The sequence below is a fragment of the Desmodus rotundus genome, chromosome 5 (genome assembly GCF_022682495.2).
Source record: "Desmodus rotundus isolate HL8 chromosome 5, HLdesRot8A.1, whole genome shotgun sequence".
Classification (NCBI taxonomy): domain Eukaryota; kingdom Metazoa; phylum Chordata; class Mammalia; order Chiroptera; family Phyllostomidae; genus Desmodus; species Desmodus rotundus.
In genome coordinates, this window is record NC_071391.1 from 125,108,473 (window position 1) to 125,132,043 (window position 23,571).

Consider the following 23,571-nt stretch of genomic DNA (forward strand, 5'->3'; position numbering starts at 1 on the left):
GGCGCTGTTGGAGGATTGAGGTAATGGGTGTAAAACCTGTAGCCTCTTGCCTGCCACATATTAGGCTCTTGATAAGTTATAGCTTGGAAATCAAAATTACTATGAACAAGTAAACGAATTCATAACAATTACATATAAATAATGCATATATAATCAGTAGACTATAAGAATACTATCCTCTTACCTGCCTTTCAGCAATTTCTGTCAAAATGCAGAGTTGCCAAGCTTTTTCACGTCAAAACAGATTCATTATTGAAACATTTCTAACAAAGGTGAGTGCTGATGTTGGTTCATTTTATAATAGGAAATAGCTGGTTGCATACCTCAGAGTTCAAAAGGCTAAAAACGGCCAGGTTTTGCTTTAGAAAAGTTTCTTCTTTACTTAGTAACACGTTTCCCTTTGATTTTCACAGTAGGCTGTTCTGTGTGGGAATGTTGGAGAGGAAACCTCGACGCTAAGAAACCCAGGCTAGGAGTCTGGGCTGCCGATCGAGATTTGTATCACAGGAAGCACACTGAAACAATAGCTTTATGATATTAGCTTCCACGCCGGGCCGAGAACAGAACACACTCTGACGGGAACATTGGTGGAAACACCACCTGATTGTCTTAAATCCTCTTTCAAGATGAGCTCCACAAGCCAGGACCAAGTGAGGGGCACTTCTGCGTTCAAAGGGCATCATGCAGCAGTAAATATGCAAAATTGGCTTCTCACCCTAAAGTGGATTTTTGACTTCCCCACACTCATATGTGGTGAAATCCAGTTCATTTCATCTGTGAACTGGAGGTTAACGTGAGGCAGGGTTTCTAAAGAGAAATGTCAGGTTGATGATCAATTCATTGGCATTTGCTTAAGTGAAGATATTGGTCTGAGTAAGAGATTGTGATTTCCTGATCTCTAGATGATTAAGGGAAAGATATTAAAATGTGGGACAAGTAATTTTAAAGCTTTGACCATGAGCTTTTCATGCAGGAAAAGTGAAACCAAAAGGTGAAAGTTATGGAGGAAGCTGCGGTTTCTGGTGCCTCCTTATGCATCACTTTCAGCCTTCTTTTCCCAGGTTCTTGCCCCCTGTGTTCTTACTGCCCACTCCTTGCCCCATCCGCTCTCCAAATCAAAGCCTTTTTCTGTGCTGTTTGCAGAGGAGCTGATAAGCTGATTCATGCTAGGATGTTAATGTCTAAGAGCAGCTAATGTATAATCTCTTCTAGAGATACTGACCTTGTTCAGATCATTTTCTTAAGACTTAAACCAAAGACAGATCTGGTCAATCAGTAGATATTTGCTAACCCCAGTCCTGTGCTTCGGCTTATGAAGGTTAACACAGAGAGGTAAGATGGGATAGTAGGTTATGTAAAGAACAAAGGAATGGACCTCTAAGGGTGGACCTTCAAGACCCTTCAGGAGACCAGAAAGATCAGGTAAAACCAGTGCCTTCAGCGAAAGATGTGAGGGTAGCCCAAGCCTACCACCTGGTAATGGTGGAGTTTACAGGTATGGCTAAAGACCCAGTAAGGATCCAAAAATAATTTCCCTGTGGTGACTGAGACTGTTCCTGCAGCCAGTACACCCACATCGGTGGGAGGGGGTGTCTATGGCCCTGGAAGAGCTGGAGGAGAGGACTCAGCTTAAAGGAAAGCCCCGCGATGGGTCGCTAAGCAATGACTTTCTGCCAAGCACATCTGCAGCAGGCAGATGGCAGCAGAGTGGTCTCAGAGCAGCCAAAGCCACGCTGGCACCCCTCTGAGTAGGAAACAAAGAGGGAAAATGACCCCGCTGGAATAAAAATGCGTCCTAACTAGCAGCAGCACCTTGCAACTGCCTGATCTCAGAGTCCTGCAAAGAAGTGCCTGCCCTGCCACCCTGCCCGCTCACCCCCGATGCCCAGCTCCCGGGGCCCGTGGGGTCCCGCCCCACACGGGTGGTGCTGCCTGAAGGAAATGAGTGGTGCTCCGGAAAAAGTGCTCCGAAACCTCAGCCCGCGCATATCCTGGCTGTGGGGAGTCATCAAAGCCTGTTTACAGGGGCTATTTTTAGCATTAAAGAATCTTGTGCTCCCGGGGCTAAGCAGGGCTGAGCAGACTTCATCTCAGCAGAGTGCCTCTGATTTTGGTGGCCTGCCCCTCCTCTTTGGGGTCAGACTCTGAAGGGCCTTGGGAAGCAAGTAACTGAGACCAAGAACCCACGGCAATTTAGCACCCCCCCACGTCACCGGCAGCTCACTGAGCATCTGCGGCCATGCTCCCCACCCGGCACCAGCGGTTTCTGTCCCTCCTGTGCAGCCTCACAGCAGTTTACCTTTGTCCTCACCGCCACTGCAGAGACCTCAGGGGAAGAGTTGTTCTTACATCTATCCATATCCTTGTACTCCCTAGGATGGGACTGAGCACAGAGTGAGGGACACTTGGTGACAGATGCCTGATTTCCTGCTTTGTGACCAGCACAGGGCAGGCGGCAAGAGCGTAATAACTGCACAGTTCATGAGTGAATTTCCCATGTGCCTAACACTGAGTTGGAGATTAGTGAGACATTAGGGAAGATGCTCCCAGGAAAGAGCAGGGGAAAAAGGCAGAGTCTTCAGTGGAGAGTGACGTGCATGACCCCTGGCCTCTTGCATGAAGGTCCGCCTCTACCCCACAGTTTTCACCCCCCCGCTCCAGGCTGATGAGGAGCTGGCCAGATTCCTTCAGAAGCCCCTGGGAGAATAAGCAGGTGCTGTGGGAGCAAATAGTTCCACAGAGGAAGGAGGCCCGGCTGTCCCAGGGTCCCCGGAGGCCCGCCTGCTGGCTTCCTGGTCCTCCAGCCATTGTGACTTCAGTTCCAAGACGTTCTGTTTCCATTTGTGCCCCCCCATCCCCGAGAGCCCCCTCCCTCCCTCCCTCCCAGAGGCTGGCCCAGCCAGCTGCTGTAGCCAATTTCGCCACCTCCTGGAAGCAAGAGTACTGGGCATGGGTGGAAACCAGTTTAGCTGTGTCGGAACTGTTAAAAACAGGAAATTTTAAGCAGAACTATTTCCTTTGGGCCTAGTTAACCCAAATAAGGTTGTCTTGGGATGACTCCAGATTTTGAAGTCAGTGTTGCCACTGAGATCAAAGAAATTGAAGAGAAAAAAACTTCTTCACAGGCCAGAAACCACAGGGCTGGCCCTGCTGCCTGGAGAAGGTGGTTGTCTGTCTGCGAGTGTGATTTCAAAGGTGCTGAACGCCTCCCCTCACTGTCCCCAAATAGGTCCCCACCTGCCAATATAGGCTGAGTTTCCCAGTGTTGGGGTCACTGGCAGGACCTTGAATTAAGGTGGTAGTTCTCAATCTGTGGTCCTTTAGCCAGCAGCTTCGACATCCCTGGAAACTTCCTAGGAAAGCAGATTCGCAGCCCCACTGGAGACCTACTGGGTCGGCAACTCGGGGGATGTGGCCCATTGGGGCTGCTTCACGAAGGTGTGGCTTGTACAGTCCCGCAGGCTCCGCACTTAGAAGGGTCTGGGGCTTGGTTTGATTTTTCAACAAGAGTCCCCACATGTTTACTTTGCACTGGGCCTCCCAAATTACACAGTACTTCTGGGCGCAGAAATCCTTGTGTTAACAAGCCTTCTAGGGGATCCCGGTACGTGCTGAAGTTTGAAAGCCCTGAGTCTGGCCATTGTCTCTCCTAAAGCCTCTGTTTAAATGGAGACGGTAACGGAGAGCACTCACACTGTCAGAGGCAAAACCCTCACCTGGACTTCAGTTCACTGGCATCGATTTGGCTGACCAAGGTAGTTTACGGACGCCCAGTAAACAGGGATCAGGTGCGGATGTGTGCGTGGTATAAGGCCATTGCCAGATGGAGTCCCCTTGCAGAGGCTATCCTCCTGAACCAGAGTGGGGAGAGAGAAGGATTTCCCCCTCTTGTTCCATGGTTTTAGCAAAACAAAGGGAAAGCCACCAAGATACTACTCTGCACAGCCCAACTCTTGCCTCTGAAGGCTGGCCTGTCCTATTCCTCTGCAGAAAGAGTAGCATCTGCAACTCTGGCACATTCTCTGAGCCTGGTGCTCATCCCATGGCCCCTGTTCAGGCATGTGACAGTCACTTAGGTGGTCGGCAGCAAGCCCTTCCAGGAAAGTCCACTCGATGCCTTTATGCCATCCCTGGCAGCCATCCACCTATGCCGGTCACATCTGTGCTAACCACGTTCATGCAAGCCATTCAACCCCCATCTCTTTCCAGTTTGCTCTGAAAACGAGTCTGAGGCTGAGGCCGACCAGCAGATGGACAACCTGTACCTGAAAGCCTTGGAGGGTTTCATCGCCGTGGTGACCCAAGACGGCGACATGATCTTTCTGTCGGAAAACATCAGCAAGTTCATGGGACTCACACAGGTGACACCCTCCTCCGACTTTCAAAAAGGGAAAATGTTTCTATTTGGGGGTAGAAATTAGTGGAAGGTTCTGATCACATCCCTCCTAACCTCTCCCCACACCTAGCCACCCTGTCCCCTCTCTGATCCCAGACCACAAGCCTCAGGACCATACTCCCGTGCCCTGGCATTGGATTTGGCATGGCAGATGGCTGTCCTGGTGGACAGCGCCACTGACTAGATTAGTGGGCTGGCCCTTACGAATGAAGTCTCTGACATCGACGGCAGTCCTCTGTTACGTCCTCACGTCTGTGGGCCGAACACTGAATTGGGCATATTAGAACTGATTGGGTCTCTGCCCTGCCTCCAAACCCACCAGGTGGCTCAGCTTCCCCTTGGGATCTTCTCTTTCAGTGCTAGGAGTAATAAAGTCCAGCCTTGTTTTTGAAACAGGTGGAGCTAACAGGACACAGTATTTTTGACTTTACTCATCCCTGTGACCATGAGGAGATCCGCGAGAACCTGAGTATCAAGGACGGTAAAGTATTCTTCATTGTGGGTCTCCTTCCTCCTGTACCGCCTCTGTTCCCTTTGTATACGGATGCAGGAATGACAGACCGTGACTATCATGATCCAGAAAAAACTGACACGCAAAAACTCAAGGCAGAGTCTGTGAGGTGAGATCGAGGGCACCGAAGGGACCTCGTACTCAGGCACGTCTCCTCCAGTCCTGCGTGGTGCCTGGTTGCATGCTGGTAGGGCCTCCTTGGGGTTAGGACAGCATCTCCAGGAGGTTTCATGCCCTGGAGTTCAGCACTTCTGCCAAGTAGACGCCCAAACCAATAAACTCATCTGTAATAATATGTCCCTGAGAACTGTTGCAGCTGTCTATTGCTGGGTAACAAACCCCCCAAAATGTAGTGATTGAAGCAATCATTCTGTCACCTCTCACAACTGTGTGGGTTCTGTGGGTGGTTCTTTTGCTCCATGTCGCATCAGCTGAGCTACCATCATTGGGGGACGGACTAGATGAGATGGCCAGGGTAGCTCAGCCACTTCTCTAGGACGGTGGCTGGAGGCTGGCGCTCAGCTGCCATGCTGGAATAGCTGGACTTTGGTCTCACTCCGTGCAGCCTCAGAGCCTCTCGCTCTTCACCTGGGATCTCCAAGTCCAAGGCAGCCAAACTTCTTACATGACAGCCCAGGGCTCCCAAAAGTGCGAAAGTGGCAGCTTCCAGGCCTTCCTCGGGCTTAGTCCTGAAGCTGGCCCAGCCTCACTCTGCCCCGTTCTGTCAGGTGGAGTGAGTTACAGTGCAGGGCTGAGTCAGCGTGGCGGGAACGAGACAGGCGTGAGTATCAGGGGGCTGGCTCACTGGGGCCACCTTTGGAGAAGCACTAACCCTGGAGTCAAAGACTAAATCTGGTCCCCTGTGGAGACAAAGGACAAGTCTTTTCTGATGGAGAAGACATTTAAAAGGTCTGGTGTATTACACCCTGCCTGTGGGGCATCCAGCAGATGCTAGTGATGGGAGGGCCCCTACAAGCAGAGAGTCCTTTGCAGTGGCAGTTGGAGTTGCTGCTTCATCTCATTCAAATGGGGACATTCAAGCAAGCATAAGAATGGAAATGTTATCCAGAGGACAGAGGCTTTGGGCAGAAGTGGGGCTCAGTGACTTTCAAGGTCCCTCCTGAACCTGACGTTGATCTCTGCCCCGGGCAGATCCTGCCCGTGTCTAAACATCCCCTTTAACCTCCGTCAGCTGCCACTGCCATGACTGTGCTTGTCCACCCTGAATAGCAGAGGCAGTGGGGCTAAGCCTGCAAGGTCTGGCTATTGTTACCGTATGCAGTGCAAAATCAGACACTTCATCAGCCCACTTCCACCTTTGTTACAAACTAAGCTCGTGGTCTGGGTCTGGAAAATGCAGACTGACCAGCACCCCCACAGCTCAGCTAGACCTGAACCCATGCAGCCCCTCTGCTCTCCACCTGAAGGCCTCGGACCACCTGGCTCCCAGAGTACAGTCTGGGGGGCACTCTATGGGCTGTGTGGTGTCTCATCTGCGCTGCTGAGAAAGTCCTGTCTGGTTCTATGGGGAAGGGGCTACCAGCCTTTCTGAATCCCTTTCTAAAGCAGGTGCTTGAAGCCTAAGAAAACCGAAGTCTCATATCTTCTGCTCCAGAAACCCTTTGGTCCTTGTGTTCTCAGCCTCCATTCAACCACTGACCTTAGTCTCAGTCGGACCATGTGACCTGAGCCAAGTTACCTCATCGCTTGGTTCCTTGGAGTCTTCCTTTTCCAATAGACAGTATTGGACCAGACAAAGTCTAGAACCTTCCAGCTCTCAAGTGCCATGATTTACAGCATGACCCTAATCTATTTATCTGAGTAGAACTTTAGGTCTCTTGGCCATGTAGCGAGGACTTGGGATCAAACTCAATAAATCAGCAAGCATATCCTATTGAAGGTGCCGGCCTGATGATGAAGGTGGACTCGTGATCTGAAAGCAAAGGGTTAATGTGAGCACCTAGAGGGAGATAAGACCAGGAGGCAGATTGCGGAAAACTTTGAAGGGCCAGTAGAGGGCCTCGAACTTTATCCTGTAGACAGAAGGGAGCTATTGAAGGTTTTTGAGCAGGGGTGGAGTAATCTGATTGGAGCTATGTTTAGAAAGATTAATCAATTGGCAGAATGGCAAGAATCCAGAGGCTAACAAGTCAGCAGGCCACCATAGTAATAACCCAAGCCACAGCCATGCTCATTGCCAACACTTGAACTGGTCCTGGTGGTCAGTCCAGGCCCCAAGATACAAAAATATCTCATGATATGGCAACCCCACCTATGAAAATTTAAATTGTAAGAAACATTAAGTATGGAAGACATGGTTTTGTGATCATGATGGAGGAATATGCTTTCTTAAAAAAAAAAAAAATCCACCATTTGGTCGATTACTTGGTGGGCTCTCCTATGGGTGTTTAAGGTACATTCAAAGGTGACATAACTCACTGGACACAGAGGCCTCTGGGATACGACAGTTAAACCCCAGCCTCTGGACGTGCAGGTGCCGAGGCCAGTGGCCACGCCTAGAAGGAGGGGTCTGAGTGTTAGGAACAAGGCTCTGGCTTGTTCTCTGGCACGGGGCAGGGGGCGGGGGTGGGTGGGCACACGTGCACCTTGGGAGACCCAGGATGGGGATGGTGGGCTAGGCAGAATTTAGATGTGGACAAGGGACTCAGATGACACTGCATCTATCACTTTGTTTTCAGAAAGTGGAGAAAGTTCTGAACGGGCAGGCTACTGGGCAACTATGAGGAAGGAAGCTATATTGTTTGTCTTGGTGATTTATTTAATTCTGGCTGAGAAAGGATATCCATGTTGAGTTAATTCTCGGTGTGGACTTGCTCACCAAATCCCAGGAGATTCCTCCCAGAGGTCTCTCTGAGCTGGACGTGTGTCACTTTAGGGAGAAAGCTGACGGTACATTTTCCTGAACGCAGCCATTACTGGTTGAAAATAGGGCACAGGGAGGTTCCAATTCCTGTGGGACAAGAATGAGGAAAAGACAGGAGTGTCCGAGGGACACTTCTGATCTGAGAAGCTTATCCCCTTGAAGTACTTGTGGCCTCACCCAGCCTGTCCCTTGGAATCCCTCCTGGGGAACCCGGACCTGCCCCAGCAGAGATTTGCCGAGATCGTGACTAAAGTGACTCATTCCCTTGCTGCTGCAAAGGGACCGCTGACCATGCACTAGGCGCAATGGAAACAGAACGGTGTGATACCCCTGCCCTTCAGGTGCTCGTGCTCCAGTTGGGGAGGAGAGCTGGAGGGGAGACAGCTTTGTCCACAGGCCCAGATGGTACTCAGCATTCCTGGCAGGTGCTAAGAGAGCAGATAGTTGGGAAACACACACAATACGTTGCCCAGACAACATTGCGACTGGGTCCCTCTTCCGTATATAAATGAAAAACTAAATTCAGCTGGTTCCCTCCACCCTGCCCCATCCAGGCTCTGGTTTTGGGAAGAAAAGCAAAGACCTGTCCACAGAGCGGGACTTCTTCATGAGGATGAAGTGCACAGTGACCAACAGGGGCCGAACCGTCAACCTCAAGTCAGCCACCTGGAAGGTAGGATGGCCTCAGGCACGGGTGGGAGCCCCAGCGGTGCCCCTCGCGCCCCGCTCTCGGCCCCACCTCTGACCCTCCCTGGCTGGCCTCCAGGTCTTGCACTGCACCGGCCAGGTGAAGGTCTACAACCACTGCGCCCCTCCCAGTGGTCTCTGCGGCTACAAGGAGCCCCTGCTCTCCTGCCTCATCATCATGTGCGAACCCATCCAGCACCCGTCCCACATGGACATCCCCCTGGACAGCAAGACCTTCCTGAGCCGCCACAGCATGGACATGAAGTTCACCTACTGCGACGACAGGTAGGGCCGGGGAGGGTGTGCCGTGGGCAGTGTTCCTTCCCTGCATGTGTGCGCGTGGCTGCGCCTGTGATATAGGGTTGGGTCTGGGGCATACAGGCCGTGTTGCTGGGTGCCAGTCTGTGGGCCTGTGCCCCTCTCACTCCACCTGGGCAGCTGAGGGACTCCTACACCGTGTTTGGTAGCCCCCGCCGACGCAGCGTCAGGATCTGCCTGCAGAGCAGCTCTGGTGTGCAACTCCTGACGTCTCTGATGGCTATGATGTGCACATTCCTCCGAGTGCACGTCAGGCTCCCGAGGAAGTTTCCAGGCCAGTCTGCTTCCCTGGGAGATGAGTTGCAAGAGATTTCCATCAGCTCTCAGGCACCAGCTGGGAACTGAGGTTCTGGCTGGGAGACCGCCCCACGGCCACATGGTTTGCGTGTATTCTCTTCCATTACTGAGCTCTTCTTCCCTCAGTCTTTGCTCCTCCTCGGTCACCTGTCTTCTGGTCACTGTCCAGCCTAGTTTTGAAGACTTTTTGATGAAGGGACCTAAGGCATACGCTAACCCCCAAAGCCAGGCCCAACTGGAAATTCTCTTAGGTTAAGCACATCAACTCTGCACTGGGACGGCCTGGGTTCACATCCGATAGGAGATACTCAGGTTACCTGTTATTCCCACCCTAACTGGTTTCTTTATTAAAGTCACCCCAAGAGTGCCTAAGACTGCGCAAGCAAGCCGCATCAGCTCTAGTTCTTAGCTCAGGGCTTGGGTTGCTGAGAGAGGCCTGGGAGAGGCTGTCACAGCACCTGCCTGCCCCACCACCCTGCCTCTGCTCTCCCCGCTGTGCCCTGGCATTGGGAATGTGGGAGGATCGGAACACGGAAAAAGATAGGGGAGAATAGAGGCCCTGAGCAACGGCCACCATCAAGAAGAGAGGAAAAGCCAGGAGACGTGACTGGGCCCAGGTCAGCCTGCATCAAGTATATGCCACTGTGGCTTACTGATTAGTGTGTCCCAGATATGCCCCTCGGGGCAGGATCGCTCAGCCTGACCTCAGCCTTCTGCAGTATCCAGAGTCACCATTTCCTTCCAGAGTCACAGTTTTTGTGGTTACTCTTCCCCGCTAGGGTTTCTCAACAAACCCCGAGATCTCAACTTCCCAGTGTCTGAGACGGAGATGACCGTGCCTTCTCAACCTGTCTCACAGGGCCCTGGTAAAATGACTGTGAAAGCCCTTTGAAAAGTGCAAGCACCATAACTGATGGGAAGCTTTTTGTCACTCCTTCTGTCTCCCTGTCCTTGTCCTCCCCCAAAGCAAGTTCCCCCACTAAAGTCCAGGGGCCAAGATCACTTCTGGAGGCATGTAGTGGCTAGGGGCCTGGAAGAAGGAGAGACCACCAGCAGGACACTGCTTTGCCCTCCTAGCCAGCAGGAAGCCACCCGGCCCCAGAAGACAGCTCCTGCTCAGCCTTCCCAGCACCCCCCACCACCTTCCTCTCACCCACCAGACATCCAGGGTGCCCTAGCTCTCTTTATGGGTGGGGCCCTACTTCCCAGGCGAGGCTGAATTTCTTTCCCCTGATTCTAGACTAACCTGATGTTGTCTGGTGCCTCTTCTTAGAATTGGCCACCACTCCAGGACCATTAAAAAATGTTTGTAACAGTATCCTGGAGTCATTCCTATCCCCCACAGTGCCAGGACTCAAGGCTCCTGGAGGTAGTGGTTATATAAGTAGAAAGAAGTGCTCTGACCTCATAGGGAGAAAATGTCATGTATGAAGACTTTTGCCCTGGAACTGACATAGTCAGCAGTAATTATAGTTGTTAGTACTGTTAGTATTGTAACGATGATGATGATTAGAGAGAACGCTTGTTCCGAAGGCAGGCACCAGAGAAACTCCTGTGAGTGTAAGGCTATTTATCAGATGCAGGCTTTCCATTCAAATGAATGTTCTTGGCAGAAAACAGTTTTGTAGCGTGCACCCGCTCTGTGCAGTCTTCCGAGACGGCGAGGGAAATCCCGCCACGGGGCCCCTGCAGCTCTGGCTTCGGTGCGCTCGCTGCTGTGCAGCTTGGGAGCAGCCACAGTGCTGTGGGCAGTGAGAGCTGCATGTAGCCCCGGGGAGTGCAGAACCTCCCCCTGTCCCCCACAAGCAGTGGGGAAACCGTACTGTCCCAGAAAATAACTCGTCATTCCTAGATAATAGAAAAGAGGAATGGTTTTTTTTTTTTCAAGCTTAAGACTTGGATCCTTGTTAAAGTGAAGGAGAAAACTCCTCTGGAAAGGGCAATTAGAAGTTACTCTTTATTCATGATCTCGTTCTGAGTGCATCTCAGGTCATTTCCTGAAGGAAACCAACCTTTGCATAAAAGAGAGGGAAAAGCCCTGAGGAACTGGGGACCTGCACGTAGTTGAAGAGCAAAGGGACACAGAAAGGGGTGTGACTTGCACTCATTGGTAAGTTGGGCCCAGGGTGGTAGGCAGAGTCCATACGGCTTGAAGAGAGCTGTGATGCAGGGCTCGTGACTCGGAGCGTGGAGGCTGATGCTGCATGTAAGGTCTGCTGGACACAGCTCACTATCGGTGGAATCTTGCCTTTCACGAAACCTAGTCACACAGCCCAACTCTGCGTTCAGTGGTGCGGGAGAGATGAGTGCAGGGGTATTTGAAGACACAGAATGCTGTGCTACACAGAAGCTGTGTTTAACCGATTAGCAGATTAGTGAGCAAGGGCACAGACGTGGTTTAGACCATCTATAAAGTGACTATTTTAAGTCCTTAATCCGTAAGTGTTATTTCTCTGTTGCTTTGATGAGGACCGGTATTTTTTAGTTTTGGTGGTTTGTTTTGTTTTCATTGTTTGTATTGGGGTGAGGAGAAGCAAATTCATAGTCTCATTCTCTCATGCATTCTCTCCCTCTCTCTCTCACACTACACACACACTCTCTCTCCTTGATACCCTTCCAAGATCAGCGTTTCCAAACCCAACACGTGCACAGGGTAGCCAGCGTGGGGGGAGGGCAGCTTCCCTCTTTAACCGTGGACCTCACTAGATTTAATGGCATCTGCCACCCACGGAGCGCTCTGAGTTTCACAAAGGGCATTGTTTTCCCACTAGGAAAATCAGAATCTCATGAAAATGTCAGGCAATCAGAATGCAAAAAATCACTTTGGGGACCGTCTGGTACTTTTTCTTACATGTATTGAGCTCACAGACATAATCATTGAAACAATGACCAAAAAAGGGTCACGGGGGAAAGAAAGAAGGGGGGACAGAGAGGAAAAGGGTAAGAGACATTTTAACAAGAGGAAAGAAAAGAGGACTCTAATCGTGTCTAACGCTCAAGTTTTCAAAGCCAGTCCAACCTGAGACTACCGAAACTGAGCGAAGGCGTGCAGAGGGTTCGAAGTGCGTTTGTCCTGCCCCTCTTGATGAAGGGGCAGAGGACCATAGCAAGTCCCATATTAACCATCTGAAACATAGTACACGATTTTTAAGTGAACTCTATAACAATTTATATATGTATCAGTCTCAATTATGTGTATATGGTCAGCTGCTCTGGACGGGGAGAGTCAAGCTGAGTAACAAGGCTGAGGAAGAAGAATGTCCCAGTTACTGGTGTAATCAATGAGCTCATCTCCATTCCTTCGCTGTTTCCTAAAATACTGAGCAACCAATTAGTAAATTCTCGTTTATTGAGCATCTGTTATGCATCTAACCCCGCGCCAGAGACTTTTATATTGAAGAAGTAGAAGAGATGGTTCCTGATCTCCAAGAGTTTACCGTTTGATACGTGAGCAACTTAATGCAACCACAGTGAATCGTACAAAATAGAGCATTCCACGCACCCAAAAGGAAGACGGAATGTGTTCCCAGGCGGTTTAACTTTAAAATAGGGTGCTGCTCCGATTCCGGTGGCGGTGCCATCTAGTGGTGGAAGAGAATAACTGGGAAGGAAGCCAAGCCATGGAGGAGGGGAGGGGGAAATCTGTATTGCACAGAATCCCTCTGTGATTCTGCCAGTTTTATGAGTCTCCCCATATCTTTGAAGTAAGTTATAAAAGCAAATTCTGTGGATAGGATCGGTATTACTGGGGGAAGGATAGGGAGAAGGCATCAAAATCACCGTAGAAAATTTGAAATTCACAAAGAGGGCCATGTAATCTTTATAGGCAAAGAGTCTGAGGGCCGCCCTGTTTTGTTACTGAATTCAGGCAACATAGGGCACAATAATGTCAGAAGCTTAATAAGTTTAATAAGTTCAGATTACATACTTTCATTGCCTATTGAGGTACATTTAATACATTGTTTTGTTTTACTTTTTTAAAGAATGGGTGACATTTTTTAAATGTAAGGTGATCTTTCAGATTAATACATTGCATGTAGGATTTTTTAGTTTAATATATAGTCTATTCTAAATATTTTTGCCTTTAATTAGCCTTTGCCAACACATCTTTGCAAGAAGGTACATGTGTTTCTTTAAATCCCTGGGTGAGAAGAAACATTAAACGCTGCCCTCGCGCATCTGCGTCTCCTGCGAAGGACGAAGTTCTGAGATCAGCCTAACAGAGGCTGAGCGTGCATATGAGGGATGCTCATACATTATCCTGCCCAATCCAGTCTACTTGGAATACAGGGCTGCTCCCTGACAGGGGCGGCTCTGCAGATGCTCTTTGGAATTTATTTCAAAGTTTGCTAGACCTCACAATTCAAAAGGTACTCCTTCTACACGGCCTGCTTCTCTCTTGCTGCAGTCCCCGGCAAACTGTCTCTGACTGCGTGTGGGCCCCAGGGTCATGAGTGAGGCACTTAGTGGCACTCAGAGCAGGATGAGTCCCGGACTGAGCCAGGGCCACCTTCCTGTGAGTAAATTAACCAGCTCTGAACACGTCACACTGACAGGCTGGAGACTGATTGTCCGCTCCCTACAGAGCTGTTCGTACAGATTTCACAGACTGTGTAATATTCCAGAAAAGCACAGGGGTCCAAGTGCTATTGTTCAAAACAAACAAAATCTGGATCAAAATGTATTGAAATAGCAGGCACTGGAATCCTAGTAGTAGGTAGTCTGGATATTAGAAACTGCTATTCAAAGCCGACCTGCACCTGTAAGAACCAAACTGGGCCGAAGCTACGAGAGGCCTTTGCAGGAAGGGTGGGTGGGTGGAAGGAAAGAAAGCAGACTGTAATAGAAGTATGGTTTAGTAGCAAATGCGTTTTTTGAAAAGCAAATAGGTGGTTAAAAAGTACTTAAAACTTTTATCCTCTTTCATAGTTTAAATACTCTAACCCATCTTGTTTTTCATGATTAATTTGCTTAGCAAATCCTTTACTCCTGCGGGGGATGGGTAAAAACTGCAGTCAGACCTCGCTTGACTCCAGGCAGCGGCCTGAAGTCAGGGAGCCTGCTGCTGGTCCCCTGGGGACAGCACTTGGCAGTGTCACCACGGGGAAGAGGAGCGAGCCCTCTTAGTCCCCGCTGCCTCCCCAGGTGACGGCACCGACACTGCAGCCTGGAGACTGGTTTTCTTTCCGGCGCTGGCTCACAGGCAGTCCGTGTTGTAGACAGCCTCTGAACGTTTTCAGGGGGAAAGGGCAATCGAAGAGCAATGAAGAGCTGACATGTTACATGGAGAAGGCCTGTCCAACTCGGAAATCCAGGCCCTGGTGGTTTGGCCCATGCATTTAGTGGGGTAATGCTAACTTCAGAATTTAACAGCTGTTTTTTCCTCTGTATTTTTTTTTCCTCCTTTTCTTCCTTCTCCCTCTGCCTCCTGTGGCTGCCGACGTCTCCATCTCCCTCCCCACCTCGTCCTTGATCTGTTTCCTTTTCCACTTTATTACTAGAGAGCGACTGTTCTCATTTCCGAAACCTGTAAGTGGAGCTCTTTTACGTTTCCCTCTTCTCTGCAGACAGAACTTTTTTAATTTATAGGTGACCCCGACCTGATTTTTTCCCCCAGTGAGTCAGGGGCTCTTAATTAGGAAGAAAAAAAAAGTAGTTTTTCTGCCCCTGTTGGAGAGAGCTAATGAACCTGTGTTACCACAGCCCCACCCTGGAGGCGTCTCTGAGACCCCGGGAAATTAGCGGGCGGGCCCTTCTGCGCTGTGGCAGCGGTCCCTGTAAACAAGCGGGGTTCACTACCCTCCCACTGGCGTCGGCGTGCCTACGGATGAAGGCGAGTGGCCATCAGCTTTAAGTTGGGGTTTCCTGGCTTTGTGAAGTGGGACAACTTGAATGTTCTTCCATTGTGTTTGCGATATGCGTATTTCCCAGTTTTTATAGTCTGTTTAAAGGAATGGAGAAGGAGACATTAAATATTTATTGTCGTTGACAAGATAAATGAAGGCTGCTACGGGGGAGATAGCTGGCCACCCCGAAGCCCAGGTTTGTTTGTCCACTTGCAGAACATGCCCATTGTGTGCCTTTGAATGGGCGACACATTCGGGGGCTGATTGTAACAAACATCGGCTTCAAACGTTTTTATTTGAAGATTCCGGTTGTGAAAGAAAATTGAACTTCTCTAGGGAGTAGAATCCAATCTCTCGCAGAACAGCCCCCTGTCTGACCCACCCGGGATAAGCAGCACTTCTCTGGCAAACCTGGGAGCCTGCACCTGGCCGGCCCGCCGGCAGCAGGGCCCGCAGTGCGGTTCTGATCCCCAGGCCCTGAGCCTGACAGACAAGCTATTTGGTTGTAGGAAAGGAAGGGCCAGCACTGTTCTGCTGTCTCCTTGTTCTCCTCCAGTCTCCACCTTGGATACGGTGCCGTTGGGCACCAGCCCTGGGAGCAAGGTGACAAGGAACATGTCCATTGCTGATGAGTTCGGAGACTCTGTGCTCAAGGCCAAGTGAGGGGACAGGTCCTCCTGGTCCAAGGCCAGCTCTGGCACAAGTGAGCTGCTGGAATCTCACTGGAGAAATCTCCACTGGGCTAAATCGGCAGAGAACCAAGCTCTTTTTTTTCTTTTTCTTTTAATTGTATTTTTTTTCCATTGCCATTTAGTCCCCTTATACCCCCTTCCCCCAGCAATCACCACACTGTTGTCCATGTCCATGAGTCCTTTTTCCTTTTCGCTCATCCCTCTACTCCCTAACCTCCCCTCCCCTGCTTAGCTGTCATCTGTTCTCCATCCACGAGTCTGTCTCTGTGTTCCTTGTTAGTTCAGTTTGTTCACTAGATTCCACACAGGAGTGACATCATATGCTACTTGTCTTTCTCTGACTGGCTTATTTCACTTAACATAATCTTCTCCAGGTCCATCCATGCTGTTGCAAAAGGTAAACTTCTCTTCTTTTTTATGGCTGAGTAGAATTCCATTGTGTAAATGTCCCATAGTTGTTTTATCCACTCATCTACTGATGAGTACTTGGGCTGTTTTTATATCTTGGCGATTGTGAATAACGCTGCAATGAACACAGGGGTGCTTATTTTCTTTTGAATTAGTGTTTCAGGTTCCTTCAGATATATTCCCAGAAGGGGGATCACCGGGCCAAACGCAGATCCATTTTTAATTTTTTGAGGTATCTCCATACTGCTTTCCATAGTGGCTACATCAATAGTGTAAGGCCATATTACCCTGAACACACCGATCTTGTCTGATCTGAGACCTAAGCTTCCCAGCCCCGTTGGGCTGTCCCTTGTATGACAAAGGCTTTAATCCCCAAGGCTCCCCTAGGCAGAGAACTTGCCTGTTCTCTGCCCACATCAGCACCAGACACTCCCTCCAGAATGAAGAAAAGATGGAGTGAGCATCACGAGGGTTTCTGCTGAGCACACTGAGGCAGTTAATCATGTTCTAGGAGGAAAGTGAGAAGGGGCGCCTGGATTCCTTCACAGTGCTGGGACAGACTGGGCTCTGGCTGTACCTTAGGTCCTAAGAGTGAATCAGTTCACCAGTCAGCTACTCAAGTATTTACCCATGTAGGGGATGCCAAAGGAGAAAGTGGTCCCTGAGTTCAGGGGATGACAGCCTAGGTAGGATGGGGAGAGATAAATACATAATCCTCTGTAACACTGTGTTTGCCTGTAAGGACTTCATGAGGTGACGTTGGCAAGGGCTGGAGGAATTGGAGAGGGCTCCAGGGCAATGGTGAGGCCCCGGGCTGGCCCTGCGATAGTCAGAACATAGAGAAGGGGGAAGGGGAGAGGGCATCAAGGTTCTGCAGCAAGAACGAGTTTACCAGGAATGGGGGACTGCAAGGAGAGGGGTCCACCAGGGCAGAGGGTACGAGACATGCTGAAGGTTAGTTGAAAATCAAATTGCATGGAAGCTGGAGACTAGATTCTGAGGGGAGCTGCCCTCAGGCAGAGCTTATTTACTCCCTATAGGGTTGGCAATAGGGAAAGCTGTAGGTGCTTAAGTAGGGGAGAGGAAGGATGGAGACGGTACTTTACAATGATGTCTTCCGATAGATGTACGCAAACCCCTTTGGAGGAGAATAGAGACACTGCTTCTGCTTCCCTCCGTGTTATTAATCTCCAACATAGATGATAAATGATGGGGCCTTGCCTAAAAGTCACGCTTTCTGAAATAGAACTTGGAATGAGGACAACAGCATCACTTCTTAACGTGATTAATGAGACCACAAGCCCATTAGAAGAAACATGTGAAATAACAAAGATTATGAAAAAATAATATTTAGGTATGATGTGGGAATGTGGCTAATCTGGCGGTTCTTGGGCAGGGCTGGTTTATTGTAATGACTCCAGCACACAGCCAAGGGTCCCTGGAGCATTAAGTGGTTCTTATGGTTCTCCACCTCCGCCTTCCATCTACCCACTTTCCATCAAAAACAGACACCTTCCAGGATGAAGCAAGACACATGCAGGAGAGCCGAGCCCTGTCATTTCTGAGCTGCAAGGTCATCACAGAACGTAATGAGGAGGCACATTTCTATGACTATGACTTTATATTTCTTCCTCTCAGTACCTCCTGCTCTCCTTCCTTTCCTCGAAATAGAGAGGGACAAGTAGAAGAACCCATGGAAGGCAGAGCCCGTGTGCAAGAGGAATCTGAGGTCACCAGGCAGAACATGAGAGGCACCCAGACCAGTGAAGCTTTCAGCACAGAAGGGGTTCTCCCTGTCCCAGGTTCTTCCTCACTCTGTGGTTCACACACAGACGAAGGTCATCTCCGTGCTTTTTCCCCACTTGAGGCCACATAATCTTCACTTCATTTACATCACCCGCTACTAGATGAAGCTTGACCCAGTAGTCAGGAGGCCCTGGTTTCATTCTCGCTCTGCCCTTAGACACATATGGACATCAGCATATCGTCTGCCTTCCCTGGGTCTCTCCTCCCTCATCTGCAAAATCGGGGGGCGGAGAGGGGCTGGTGAGAGCCCTCCCATGGTTGTTGGAGATTAGGCACATGTGTGCATTAGGGCTGGGGGTAGGGAGTCCCCCGGGGAGCCACGTTTCCTTCCTCCCCCAACATGACTTCAGGAAGGGCAGGAGGAGTGCAGGCCGGGCGGGTCCACAGTGGCAGGTCGACCACCACGTGTCCTTTGCTTGTGTGAATGGTGCGACCAGGAGCCTGTAGTGTTTTCATCTGGATGTGTGCATTTGATTCACCTTCTGGATTTAAGTCCTTGAGCCCCTGTCCACATTTATATGGTTTCTCTTCCCTACATGCTTTTCTTTTTTTTTTTTTTTAAATTCAGAATCACAGAACTGGTCGGTTACCACCCAGAGGAGCTACTTGGCCGCTCAGCCTATGAGTTCTACCACGCACTGGACTCAGAGAACATGACCAAAAGTCACCAGAACCGTAAGTCCCTGGAGTGTCCTGGGCGGCTCCCTTGTGTCTGTGGGATTCGGCCCTGAGTGGTGATGACGGTGAGATGGGAGAAGAGCCGGTCCCTGCCTTCCCTGAGTCACTATCCTGTGTAGCTGAGAGACTCACACGCTCAGAATGGTTAGAGCACCAAGGCTGCCACCAGCCTATGTGACACCCGCATGAGAATTAGAAAAGGGCTTCTTCCTCCGGGGCGACACACCCACGTCCAGCCATACGGCTGGGCTGAATCTCAGCCCCCACATACCGCCTCCACTGAGCACCCTTGCAGACAGGGTGAGCAGGCTGCACAGCCCTGTGGAGCAGCCCTGCGAAGGGGAACAGAAGAGGGTGATCCCCTTAGGGGGGTGCTACAGAAGCAAGTACATTCATTCAGAGAAGAGGAGGGCTGGGGCAGTTCAGAAAAGGAGAGGAGAGGGCACCTGAGTTGGGCACCGGGAAGGATAGGGGAGAATTAAACAGCAGGGAAGGTAGGAGGGCACAGCCACAAGCGATGCTGCTCCCAGTGCTTGCCTGCTGGACAAGGGAACTGAGTTGGAGGAGGCTGTCTAGGCAACTCAGGGATGTCACGCGGAAACTGTGCTTGGCAGCTTGAAAGAAACCCGAGTTATGAAAGGGTTCTAGAGCAGGACTGACACGACTTTCTGCAACGGAAATGTTCAGTACCTTCCTATTTCATGTGCTACCTGTGCTGTACTTGAAATACGTCTAGTGCAACTGAGGAGCTGAATTTAATTTAATTTTAATTACATTTAAATAGCTGCACTTGCCCTGGCTGGTGTGGCTCAGTTGGTTGGAGTGTCGTCCCATACACCAAAAGGCTGTGGGTTCAGGCCCTGGTCAAGGTATATATGGGGGGCAACCGATCAATGTCTCTCTCTCTCTCTCCCCCTCCCTCTCCCTCCTCTCTCTCTGAAGTCAATAAACACATCCTCAGGTGAGGACTAAATAAAGAAATAGCCACACTTGGCTAGTGGCTACCGTACTGGACAGGGCTATTCTATTTCATTCACTTGGTCATATTCCCGGTTCAGGCTTCCCATTTGCAGGTGACCCAAGACAATTTTCTTGAGTCCATACAGCCCATCAACATGCAAGGGCTCTGGGTTTACAGCTCTATTCTTGGTCCACTGAGGGCCACAGAAATTGATGGGATTGGCCCCTGCCCTAAGGGATCTCGTTTCTGAGGGAAAAGGAGGACTGTGGGCTCCAAGGGAGCCCGGTGGCTCATACCTTCAGCCACGGTATCTAGCACAGTGTTCAATATAGCACAGGCACTAAATGAATGGTAAACCCAAAGGCATAAAAGGTATTTGGAAAAGAATGTTTCAAACTGAGCGCCCACAGTGGTACAGACAGAGAGGCCTAGAGTTGAGTCTGAGAAGATCCTCTGCTGGTCTTGAGCTCCCAGGATGGGCTGTGGCTTGGAGTAGCAATGAAGAAAATGGGGTACAAAAAGCTGGAGTACAGCTCTTTGTCCATTGTTCCTAAATCCACCCATCTATCCTGAGGTTAGGGTAGCTCAAGTTCAGAGCAGCTAACAGTCAGTAGCCCCACAGGCAGTATCCGAGCACAGTTAATCCATTAGAGTAAGGTCTTCTCTTTCGAATAGAGGTCTTCTCTACTGCTTCCTTGTGGTTTCTGAGTTTGATCGGACAGTGAAACAGGGCCCTTCATGATGTCTCAGGAATGTCTCTCGCTATGCTCTCCAGCAAACAAACGACCTAGACTCAGCTGCATTTATGGGCCCAGGGATTGGGGAGGGAGGTGGAGGTGCTCGTGTGTGCGTGGCCCACAAGGATGGGTGAGATCCAGCCCTGGCCTACCCTAGTTTTAAAATTGTAGGACGTGGTTCCAGCCTTCGCCTTGGGGTCCCCATGTTTTTGTGGTCTGTGGCTGTTCCTGTTCCCTGGCCCAGCTGCCCCGTTGATTCCCCAGGGCCAGACTTTCTGGGCCTTCCCTCCTATAGATGTCAAACTGAGGGGAAGTCCGGCTTTTCTCCTCGGCCAAGGGTGAAGTCAAAGCCGGCGACAAACAGAGATGTTTCTGGGAATTCTTGCAGGACAGCATTATACAACACTTCGTCTTCTGGGAACTGCTATCCATGGGAACAGAAAGGATGACTTCTCTCTAGCCATATCAGAAGGACTTTTTTTTAATCTTCTTCTTAGAAAAGCTTTGCTTCATGAAAAAGGAGCTGGGATAAAAATTTGTCACGGTTTTCTGCTGACTCCAGGGAAAATATGGTGGTTTTTTATTGAATCGGTGTGCTTAAGCATTAGGCACACTTAAAGGTAATTCCCAGCCCAAATGGAAACCACAGGCTCCCTTCCTCCCTGGTGGAACCAGGGAAAGCTGCTCTGGGCTGAGAGGCCTGGACCCGGCCAGCCAGCCAGCAAATCCAGCAAAGGGAGATCTGCATGTGTTGGAAACTGGGTTAGTGGTGGCTAAAACAAAACCCTCCCCACCCCCACCACGGGGTTTGTGCAAATACAGTTGCACCACAGCCCCACACTCACGCTGTGAAATAGCCAGAGGCCAAGGTTTAAGGCCGGTTGACACACCAGCATCCGAATTTCCGCACGTATATGTCTTAGCCTGTGTATGTTTTCCATTGAAATCGCTGGGGAAGCTCAGCCCTCAAGCCAGATTCAGATAATTGAAAGCCATCATTTCCAAATGGATTGGTAATTTATACATTGTTACTCTCAGACAGGAGGGGTTGGGTAGGGGGGGGTGGTTTTCCTTTGTTGTGTGAGGACATTATGTGCTTTTAGGAAAACAAGATTAAAGGTCATAAAAAGCCTATCTACCAAGTAGCAGGCCCCTCACCCAGGCTGGCATTAATGAGCAGATGATTAGAAGGCAGGTGTAATTATATTCCACTGACAGAGCAGGCCCTCACCTGCAATCGCTAGAAATACAGTTAAAACCCTTGCTCCGTGCACTGTTTAATCAAGAATAAGGGCCCTGAATTTTGACTGCATTAAGAACCGTCTAAATAAGTTAACTCCAGCTGCTTGAAATTGTGCAAGAATCATTTCACTGCAGCAGGGGGGCCTCAGTGGAGCAGGTAAAGTGAAATCAGGGAGGATAGAAGTTACTTCTTAGGTGGAAGGGTCCATGAGGGGTCAGGACAGGGGCAACAGCGAATTTAGATTGCCCGTGGATTGCAGCCCGGGGGAAGGAAGGGAGGGAGTGCTGGACTAGGAGCCACGAGAGGGTTGTCTAGTCCTGGGCAATGTTAAGCAGGTCACAATCCTTCTGGCCTTAGTTCCTTTATGTTAAAAGGAGACAATCTGTATCTCCCCTACAGCACAGGCTTTTTTGAAAAAGATTAGGATGGTACAGCTACTGTGGAAAATAATTTGGCAGCTTCTTATAAAGTAAACATATACTGAGCCTATGACCCAGCCATTACAGTCCCAGCTACACCCACGAGAAATGAAAAGGACGTCCGTACAAAGGACGGTACACCGATGTGTATAGCAACTAAACACTGAAGACAACTCAAACACCCGTTGCCAGGTGAATGGATAAGTTACGGTACACACATGCAGCGGAGCCTTACTCCGCACTGCAAGGGACAAACCACGAATACCTGTAACGGCACGAGGAATTTGGGAAACGTGCTCAGTGAAAAGAAGGCAGATGCAAAGAGCACACACTCCTGTGCGATTCCACTGCGTGCAACTGAAGAGGGCGTTTCAATATTTAGTGACAGGGATCACATCAGGGGCTGCCTGGCACTGGTGTGAGGATGGGGATGGACCGTCAAAAGACACAAGGGTTTTTGATGGGGGTGGTGTGCTGGAAAAGTCACTATACCTTTGAGGGTGGTGAAAGTTACAAGGGTGTTAAAGTCATCGCTCTGGGTGCTTAACCGGGTGCATTTTTTAATTGAAGGTAAATTAAGCCTCACTCAAGCTGACTTTAAACAAAAACAAGCTTAGATAGGAGTCTTTAATTTGGACTATAACCTTGTCTACTGTTTCCACTCAGGGGGCCTTTGAACAAATCACTCAACAGTTCCAAGCCTCAGCTTCTTCAGATGTGAAACAGGACTAGTAATAGCTACCTTGTGGTGCTATTGTATCCAAAATGAGGTGATGACAGGGCCAATAATCCTTATTGACACTGTATGTGCCAGGGGCTGTTGTAATCGCTTTGCAGAAGTGCATTCATCATATGAGATAGTTCCGAACACTGCAAAGCGCTGTACACATGTCAGTTATGGTATCTCCTGCACCTTGAAGGTGCTCGTTAAATTTTTGAAGAGGATAATATCTGCCAAGAAAAACGAATGTAAAGGATGACAAGCAGCGTTAGCACGAACCAAACTGCATTTCTCAACCACACAGGGGCGGGGGATGAGGAGGCGGCCACCAGCCTACTAGGGGAGTCTGGATATTCCCCCACTGGCCCTTCACAACATTGTCTGCAGACACGTCCTGCAGAGGTACCAGGGCCTGGACGCCGTCTGCGTTAGTAACTCTGGGGAGAGAATTCGCCAGAGACACTGAGCCCACATTCTTGTACCTGATAAGGCAGATGTGACCCTTAGTACAAATAGTCGTGGTACACCGCACAGCTAATAATGATAACTATTATCATATTGTTTTTATCAGCGGTCGTTTGGCAGGTGAGGAAACCAATGCCAAGACAGATTGTTCTTTCCCCAAAGTCCCTGTGCTAGCAAGATGTCTTCACCCTGCCACCACGCCTCTTTCCTATTCTCTGGGATTTGTGGGGCGGAGTCTCTGAGTTGGGATTCTGAAGAATGAATTCCCAAAGAATCAAAGTATTAGGGCAGTTCAGAAAACTACCAAAAATTCTAACATGAGTAATTTATTGATTCCTTTTTAATGGGAGCAGAGAGAGTATTCAGGACTGGGGAGGAGGACATTCCAGGATGCGGGAGCCCTTCCCCAATGTCTTTTTACAGTAAATGCAGATGTTAAATGAACATTTCGAACAATCTGGAATTGGAAAGAAATCAAACAAGCAGCCTCGCTGGGCAGCTG

General features: G+C 49.7%; 1 protein-coding gene across 1 annotated transcript in view; it reads left to right on the forward strand.

The window, feature by feature from the left end:
• Positions 1-23,571, forward strand: part of EPAS1 (endothelial PAS domain protein 1) — an 84,171-nt gene that overhangs the window by 49,077 nt on the left and 11,523 nt on the right. The window contains exons 3-7 of the mRNA XM_024552855.4: positions 4,210-4,361; positions 4,793-4,877; positions 8,346-8,464; positions 8,558-8,763; positions 18,414-18,520. Coding sequence (XP_024408623.3) covers positions 4,210-4,361; positions 4,793-4,877; positions 8,346-8,464; positions 8,558-8,763; positions 18,414-18,520 — 669 coding nt within the window. The remainder of the gene's footprint in view (positions 1-4,209; positions 4,362-4,792; positions 4,878-8,345; positions 8,465-8,557; positions 8,764-18,413; positions 18,521-23,571) is intronic.